The 8,549-nt window shown below is 49.8% G+C and overlaps 1 protein-coding gene across 1 annotated transcript; it reads left to right on the top strand.

Annotated features, from left to right (window-relative positions):
- The first annotated feature begins 472 nt into the window (after nucleotides 1–472).
- NKX6-1 (NK6 homeobox 1) lies at nucleotides 473–5,407 on the top strand. The gene is made up of 3 exons (XM_003265848.4): nucleotides 473–1,142; nucleotides 2,855–3,027; nucleotides 5,138–5,407. The coding sequence occupies exons 1-3, from the start codon at nucleotides 473–475 to the stop codon at nucleotides 5,399–5,401; spliced, it is 1,107 nt and encodes a 368-aa protein (XP_003265896.2). The 3' UTR covers nucleotides 5,402–5,407.
- The last annotated feature ends 3,142 nt before the right edge of the window (nucleotides 5,408–8,549 follow it).

Here is an 8,549-nt window from a genome sequence, read left to right as displayed (position 1 = left end):
TTGAACCTCCCCAAAGAAAGCAAGCCACCCTCACCCTCCAACTTCAAAGTGGAGATTCGGCAACTAACTTTGCTACAAACTCTCCGGAGCCAGCCTGGGTTTTGTTTTGCTTATTTCCCGGGGGCAGAAGATGAGAAGTAGCGCACTTTGAACAGCTAAGAAAAGTGAGGAAGAGAGAAGAGCCAGGGATCGAATCTAGGACTCGCGGAACGAAAGGACTGCCTAGCCCGCCGGGACGCCTGCTCTTCTCGGCGAGCTGCTGCCTCCCGCGTGGAGGGTTTGGACATCTCTGCTGCGCAGCTAGGGGAGCAACTCCCGGCGACGGCATTCTTGGCCCAGTTGGCAGCTCGCCTCCGGGCGCGCCGAGTGCCTCTCCGCTTGCGCCCTCGGCGCTTCCGGCTCCTCTGAGCCCCGCGGGGGACACCAGCCAGCGCCCTCGCTGCAAGGCTACCGTCTCCGGCCTGGCCGTGGGATGTTAGCGGTGGGGGCAATGGAGGGCACCCGGCAGAGCGCATTCCTGCTCAGCAGCCCTCCCCTGGCCGCCCTACACAGCATGGCCGAGATGAAGACCCCGCTGTACCCTGCCGCGTATCCCCCGCTGCCTGCCGGCCCCCCCTCCTCCTCGTCCTCGTCGTCGTCCTCCTCGTCGCCCTCCCCGCCTCTGGGCACCCACAACCCAGGCGGCCTGAAGCCCCCGGCCACGGGGGGGCTCTCATCCCTCGGTAGCCCCCCGCAGCAGCTCTCGGCCGCCACCCCACACGGCATCAACGACATCCTGAGCCGGCCCTCCATGCCCGTGGCCTCTGGGGCCGCCCTGCCCTCCGCCTCGCCCTCCGGTTCCTCCTCCTCCTCTTCCTCGTCCGCCTCTGCCTCCTCCGCCTCTGCCGCCGCCGCAGCTGCTGCCGCGGCCGCAGCCGCCGCCTCATCCCCGGCGGGGCTGCTGGCCGGACTGCCCCGCTTTAGCAGCCTGAGCCCGCCGCCGCCGCCGCCCGGGCTCTACTTCAGCCCCAGCGCCGCGGCCGTGGCCGCCGTGGGCCGGTACCCCAAGCCGCTGGCTGAGCTGCCGGGCCGGACGCCCATCTTCTGGCCCGGAGTGATGCAGAGCCCGCCCTGGAGGGACGCACGCCTGGCCTGTACCCCTCGTGAGTACGACCACCCGCGCCCCGATGCCTGCCTGCCATGCGTGTTCTGCCCACTCCCGGGTCGCGGCCCCTGGTGTGCATGCCGCTCGGTCCATCCTGTGGCCCGCCCCAGTAGTTTGGCAGCGCGGGAATCACACCAGTTAGGTTGGGCCAGGGCTTCCAGAAAGGGATTCTCGCTTTTCTGAGCTCACATGGCTGTATCCAAGCGCCTCCCTCTCTCTAAGTCTTGAGTACGCCGGGGTTGAGCCGGTGTGTGTGTGTTCGTGTGGACCACAGCGCGGTGCGGGACGTGTGTCTCGTCCGAGGCCCTGGCTGTTCCTGAAACGGCCTGGCCAGGACCGCAGGCCTGGCCTGGGTTAGAGAGATGGGGAGGAGAGGGGAAGGAGAGGCCACTGCATCCCTGCTTTCCCCGCTCCTGCCTGCCGTCCAGCGCCCCATTCCGCCTTCGCCAGCCTAACCCGCTGCCTCTCTTCGAAGCAGTGAGGCCCGGCAGCGGTGAGCCCTCCTCCGCCCGGGAAGTGCGTGTATTTGCATGCAGGTCTCCGCCCGGGGTGTCCCCACCTCACCTCTTCGCCCTTGCCACCCGAGTACACTCGGCCATGGTGAGCCCATTGAAGACAGGCCAGCGTCCCCGGGGCAGGGTGAGCGCTTCCAGCCGCTCACCAGCGCTGGGCCCGCGCTTTCCCACCTGCCTCCACTCTGGGGGCTGGCACACGTTGCGTCTGGGCACATTTGGGGACATCGTGGAGCTCGACATCCTAACACAAGAGCGATCCAGGAGAAGAATGAGGTGAAGGGACACGGCCTGGGGAAAATGTACTATCCCGCAAAGACCTTGCTTGAGGCAAACTGAGTTGCCCTAAGATCACGCTAGTCTTCCGGGTAGTAGGCCGCAGCGCCGCGGAGGCTTCTAGCCTTCCAGGTGGACTTCAGGGCCCAGCCTGGGGTCCTTTTCTCGCTCGGTTCTTCGCCTTTGAGCGAGTCTCCGAAGTTTCTTCCAAGTCTCCGGACCTCCTGAGTGCGGCTGAGCGGCAGTAACTGCGGGAAGTTGCGAAAGCCAAGTGGAGGTTCTCTTGGGAAGCCCGGGGACTGTGGCAGCCAGGCCTGGTGGGGGTGCCAGGGAGACGCTATTGTATCGGTTTTGATGGCCGTATTAGGGGCCGCCAACAAAGCCTGTGCCCCCTCCCCCTTCCCCTCTCACCCTCGGCTGCAGCGACGTTAAGACTTGGGGGCGATTTAGCTCTCTTGTGTGCAAAAACAAGGACCCCTTTGTTGCCTGGACACAGGTTAGGGAAGCGTTGAAGGAAAAAAAAAATCTAGTTATTCTCACGCAAAGGCTCCAGGGCCGAACGAGCACCGACTGGATTAGGAGGCGAGGGTGGCCTTTTTCCGGCATTCGTTAATTTAATGGGGCCTTGCGATTAGGCTCTGGCAAACTTTAGCAATAGGCTCCCTAGCTGTTTGACGTCGGTGTTGAGCAGAAGGTATTTACTGCTGCGCCAAACACGCGGCTTTTAAAAAACAGGTGGATGTAAAAAGGCAAAGGAGACGCGCCGTTAGTCTGGAAGCGCCACTACACTTCTGGTGTCCGCCACAGACTGAGCTTTCTTTCCCCACAAAACATTGTTTCTCGAGTTCGTTTTTTCCCCCCAGTGCAGCCGCTTGTAACCGATTGTTTTCCCCCCTCTCTCGCTGTTTATTGGTTCTCACAGATCAAGGATCCATTTTGTTGGACAAAGACGGGAAGAGAAAACACACGAGACCCACTTTTTCCGGACAGCAGATCTTCGCCCTGGAGAAGACTTTCGAACAAACAAAATACTTGGCGGGGCCCGAGAGGGCTCGTTTGGCCTATTCGTTGGGGATGACGGAGAGTCAGGTCAAGGTGAGTGGACCTTGCACACCTGGAGGGATAGGTACCGCCCCTGTCGCGCGCGCGTGCACACATGGGCACACACACACACACACACCCCAAACTAACAAACAGTCGCCTGGAAGGTGCGAGTCCGAGGAGCCTGGGGAGAAGTTGAGAGCAGTGAAGGAGGGTGGGGATTACAAAGGCGCTGGGGTCTTGCAGGCGGGCAAACTCTTGATGAACAAAAGGAATCAAGCCCCCGCCTTTGAAATTAGGTTAATCTAGATAGCAGCATGTGCTGGGGGACTCACCATTATTAGAGAATAAAAGCATTACTGAAATATCAGCCCAGAGAATAGATCAGGCCAGTTAGACAGCTTCTATATATTCAATCTGTAGAGATATCCAAGTTTTTGTTTGTCAATTCAGGCTCCACTAGTTATATAACTTCCTAATGTAGATCAGTATTGCAGGGCTACTCTATTAATTTGCAAGTAAAAATAAATAAATAAATCCACAGGATCTAACCACTTACCATAGATGAACCTGTTTTTTAGCTCAGCTTAAGGCAATCGCTTTGGAATAGTAATTTTACAAATGAATTGACAAGATTATTACTGAATTATAGGCTTGAATTTGGTTTAAAATAAGTTTATCAACAGATTCGTGCTATTCATGACAACAATTTATAATTAAAACATCACTTTCGTTATAATTGAGTTGTATAGTATATATCCAAGGAAACAAATTTCAGGAATTTTTTCCTAAAAAATAAAGGGATTGAACAAGCTGGGTAAATTCAATCTGATGGTTTCCTATATTTCCAATAGTCTCTTTTGTCCTTCTTTTTCAGTTTGTTATGTTTGTTTCTTTGGGGTGTAAGTCTGTTTTCATTAGTTCTATTGTTGCTCCTTAAATTAAGTAGGAATAACATTAGCCATGTCTGCTGGCTAGTGTGTTTCCCCCTGGACAGCTATCATAAAATAGATTTCAGGAGTGATTTTGTATGTGGCCATTAGGATACCATCACAGTTAAAATTATTTTTTGCAGTAGGTTGGTACAGAGCCTACTGCAATAATCTGGAGGTCTTCATTTTTCACCATAAATATGTCTATATGGCTAGAAGTGAATTATTATAGCTGTATAAAGAAAATAAAGATCACTTTCTTAACAATTCTGATTCTCTAGATAAAATACATAATGGAGGACAAGAATAAAGGGAGGATAATTCAATATCTTTGGGAAATAGGTTGCTTCTTGCTGATGCTTTAGGTAAAATATGTGTCAGACATCATGAATAAGCTTAAAAATATTTGTATTAAATGTCTTGAGCAGGAACACAGTTAAAATAACATTTGAAAGAATAGACATGCCAATTGTGGAAAATAATGTAATTGACAATTTTTCACGTTTTAAAAATAACCAATGATAATTCTAGCCTTCACTTTACTTTGGGTTTATGAAAAACATTAAAGGTGATTTGAAGTTTGTATTTTAACAGATCTTTTTTTTTTTTTAAAGTGCACCATACATTGTAAGTAAAAACTGGGAGGATATTTTATATCTACCATGTTTGTACACATTCAGATCTGAGATAAGTGAAACAAACAAATGTTTAAAAGTGAAAAGGAGAACAGAAGTAAGTGGGGCAAATGCTGTGCTTTTCCCCCACAATCTACACCGAAAAGCAAGTACGTGTCAGGTTGTTTGAAATTTCTTAATTTAAGAAAGTAAATAAGGAATAAAATCACAGCCACTGTGGGACAACTTTATGAAGGGGGAAAGTTTTCAACTTCAAACTAGAAGGCAGGAAAGTGAACTCACTTTTAGGGACACTCATTTTTCAGTTTCCAAGTTTTGTTTTTACTTTTGAGAACTCACTCACTGACAACCTCAATACTCTTGTTACCATCGCTATGGCAACGGCGGTCAGTTTGTTGGTGCCAGTTACTCAGGGGGAACTTGGGGCGACGGAGACTGACTTTGACGGCCGAGAAAAGGGAGGGCTGCGAGGGAGGGCAGCAGGCCTTGGGGGGCCGCGGGAGGGCCATCGAGATGCGGGAGTGGTAGCACGGCCTGGATCTGCTCGTTCAATTCCTCGCCCTTGCCTCCCCTCTCCTCCCTTTTCTCCTCCCTCAGGTCTGGTTCCAGAACCGCCGGACCAAGTGGAGGAAGAAGCACGCGGCCGAGATGGCCACGGCCAAGAAGAAGCAGGACTCGGAGACCGAGCGCCTCAAGGGGGCCTCGGAGAACGAGGAAGAGGACGACGACTACAACAAGCCTCTGGATCCCAACTCGGACGACGAGAAAATCACACAGCTGCTGAAGAAGCACAAGTCCAGCAGCGGCGGCGGCGGCGGCGGCCTCCTACTGCACGCGTCCGAGCCGGAGAGCTCATCCTGAACGCCGCCGCCCGCCGCACCTTCCCGGCTCCGGCCTCCACCTCTGGGGCGGCGAGGGGCGCGGGGACCGCGTGCACGCCGTGCCTGCCCGCTCCTCGGGGCCCGGAAGACCCGGCCCTGCCTGCAGGGACCCTTTGCTATTTTTGAGATGTACATATCTATTTTTTTAACCTTGAAGTTGTGGGAGGGGATGTGGGGGAGAGAGACTCCGGGGTTGATAAAGCAAGGAAGACCACCAAATGCACTGCGTAAATGTCGCTACTGAAACCCGCAGCCGGGCCACGGTCCCAGCCCCGTCCCCATCGGCGGGCAGCGGCCTCAGCGCCCGGGTCCCCCTCGTCCCCAGATATTGCCCCCGCGGGTGGCGGGGTAGGGGGCGCCGAGAGGTGCTGTGGAAGGGCTCACGCCCACCGCGCGGGGGACCTCGGAGCGAAGCGGGCGGGCGCTGCCACCGATGGGCAGAGGGACGTTTCCCCCCCCACACACACTGCTGTGCAACTAAAGTAACCTGTTGAAGGCTCTTTGTAAATAAATTGTGAGTTACACTGACTAGAAGTTACTTTATTGTGAATATTTAAAATGTAAAATGCTTTTTTGAATTTCGTATAAAAAGATGGACCTTCTTCCTTCTCCTCCTCCCCTTTGAAGAGCGACTCAAGCCACACCTTCCCTTTTATTTTGAACTTAATTTGAGAAGCGTAGAATAGAATGTCATCACCTTCTCCGTCCCCTCCTCTCGTTCCTCTTTCCCGTTTGGATTTGCAGAATCTCACCTTTCCCCTTCACCTCTTCACGCCCTGCCCTGCCCTGCCCACCCCCTGGATCTGCACTGCCCTCCCGCCCCCCGGACTTGAAGTGGAAGACGTGGGAACCAGGGAGGGCCTCTCACCTGCCTCCCTGTTCCTCTCTGAAATTGCACAGTCGTTTGTTGCTATTTATTAGTGATTTAAAGAAAATATTGGGGAGGGAGGGGCTACAATAGCTTGTATTTAACTCCTTTCTGATAAAAATGCGTGTTAAAGTAGGTGGTGGGAATTGTTACAACCGCTCTGGGTCTGAAACATAAAAATTCATTTAGTTGCTGTAATTGAATTTGAAGTGTTTTGTATCATAAGAATACTATAGAATATGTAAATTGTTTTCTTTTTAAAGCTAATAATGGTGATATATTAGCATCTTTAACCTTTATTAATTTATATAAGGAATTCGGTTTGTAAAGAGAAGAAAACCCCCTTTGCAAGACCAGTTAAATGTAATGCACTTTCTGTTTCAAAGGATAAATCAAATTAAAAAAAAACAGTTTGAAGACGTCTGTTGCCTTGAATGAAAGGGTACAGATCATCTGATCTCATCAGAGATCTCAAATAATAAAAGTCAAGACCACAAAAAAATGGTATATCGGTTTCTTGGGTGAAATAGCTGTTACTTAATTTTATTTTCTTTGGATGAGTGATGTCACATTTCTCATTTTCCTGGATAGGAAAATAAAATAAATGCAGCCCCACTCATGGTGATTCTTGGAGAGACTAGTCTAGCTAGCTAGCTGCTTCTGATGTCTGTGTTGTCTAATTTCTTCCTGATCGCTTTTTCCTTTTCCAGGAAGTCCCTGGGGTTGGGGGGCAGTTGGGAAGAGCTCATTTCCATATATCCAAGATAGCTCCTCAGTCAGCCCCTATTCGATTAGCGTAGAGGAGGCAGCAGAGCTCGCTGGTTGAGTAGCACTGCTGTTTGATGCTAATATTTCTCCCCCTGTAGCTGTAAGACTGAAGAAATTGTGGAAAGACAGAAGCCTTGATTTTACTAAACATTACTGTAGAAGGATGAATTTAAAGAAAGCTTCCTTTAACTGGTGTAAAAATATTTTAGGGTTAAGAAAGCAATGTCATAGCTTCTCCAGCTGAATTTGAAAAAAAAAAAAAATTGGGAAGGCCAGGGCTGTATCACTGTTTTGGGATCTTTTTGTTTTTAGACACTGGGTTTCAGGTTCAGTGAAATATCATTACCTCCTTAGTGTTTCGGGTTAATGAGCTTGTGTTCAAAGAGAAAAAAAATCAATAGAGTTCAGTAGATTCTTCAGGCTAAAGAAAGTATAGGTCTGTTTTGTTCCCTTGAAAGTAAAACATAGTTGAAAACTAAAATTTTCACAAATTCCACAAAATGAAATTGCCTAAAGAGAAATTATTGTAGAATGCAATGCTAATGGCATGGTTTAACAGAAAGGCTGAAAATCTGTCCTCTTTTTTTTTTTTTTTTTCTAGTTTGTGAAGTTCTCAGGGAGTTTCAAACTCTTCTGAATTTCCGTCTTCTTAGCATGACTAAGGTATGTGTCCTTCAGAGAAGCAGCTATTTTGAAGGAGGGTTTGCTGTGCTGGGATGATTTCTATTTTAGCTGTGAACAATACCTTCCTTTCTTTCTTCTTTTGTTTTCCTTCCTTTTTTCTTTCCTCCCCGCTTCCTTCCTTCCCTTCCCCCTCTCCTTCCTTCCTTCCTGCCTGCCTGCCTGCCTTCCTTCCTGCCTTCCTGCCTTCCTTCTTGCCTTCCTGCCTTACTTCCTTCCTCTTCCTTTTTTCCTTTCTCTCTCCCTCTATATTTCTTTCCTTTTCTATAAAAGGACAGGGGTGGGTGGGTAGGGAGGACACATCACCTATTGTCCTGCAACTGTACTTTATCATTTAATTTTTGAAAATGAGAACATTTTTTCTACTTTATTCCTTTTAGCCTTTACTCACCCCTCCTCTGCCTTGAAAAGCCAAGCAACTTTTTATTTATTTATTCTTCCTAAAAAAACACAAAAACTCATAATATAATTAGAGTGTTATTCCCAAAATTTAATAATAGTAGTAATAGTAGCAGTAGTAGTAATATAGTAGTACTAGTCACAGAAAACTTGGAACTAAAATTGAAGCTTTTTCTCAAAAAGTAAACAGGTTGATAGCATTTATTCCAAGTTAGAGGCGTGGGAAGAAACCTCTCGCAAATCCCTTAGGAAGCGTTCCTCTGTGCTCTTCACCTTTCCATTCTGAGCATCTGAGAAGGGTGAAAGCTGATGCCTGGACTCCACTCCACAGGCAAATCTGTAGAGGAAGGACAGGTCTGTGAGCTTGCCAGCCTGAGTACTGATGTGCTCTGAGGTGTGTGGGTGGCAGTCA

The sequence above is a fragment of the Nomascus leucogenys genome, chromosome 9 (genome assembly GCF_006542625.1).
Source record: "Nomascus leucogenys isolate Asia chromosome 9, Asia_NLE_v1, whole genome shotgun sequence".
Classification (NCBI taxonomy): domain Eukaryota; kingdom Metazoa; phylum Chordata; class Mammalia; order Primates; family Hylobatidae; genus Nomascus; species Nomascus leucogenys.
Note: the sequence above shows the minus strand (reverse complement) of the source record. Positions and strands in the feature narration are given on the sequence as shown.

What these genes read in the sequence shown, in the direction of transcription:
- NKX6-1 (XM_003265848.4), top strand. Translation starts at nt 473, where the DNA reads ATGTTAGCGGTGGGGGCAATGGAGGGCACCCGGCAGAGCGCATTCCTG. An exon ending in ACGCCTGGCCTGTACCCCTC is followed by an intron (nt 1,143 to 2,854) that starts GTGAGTACGACC and finishes TGGTTCTCACAG; the next exon opens with ATCAAGGATCCATTTTGTTG. An exon ending in TGACGGAGAGTCAGGTCAAG is followed by an intron (nt 3,028 to 5,137) that starts GTGAGTGGACCT and finishes CTCCTCCCTCAG; the next exon opens with GTCTGGTTCCAGAACCGCCG.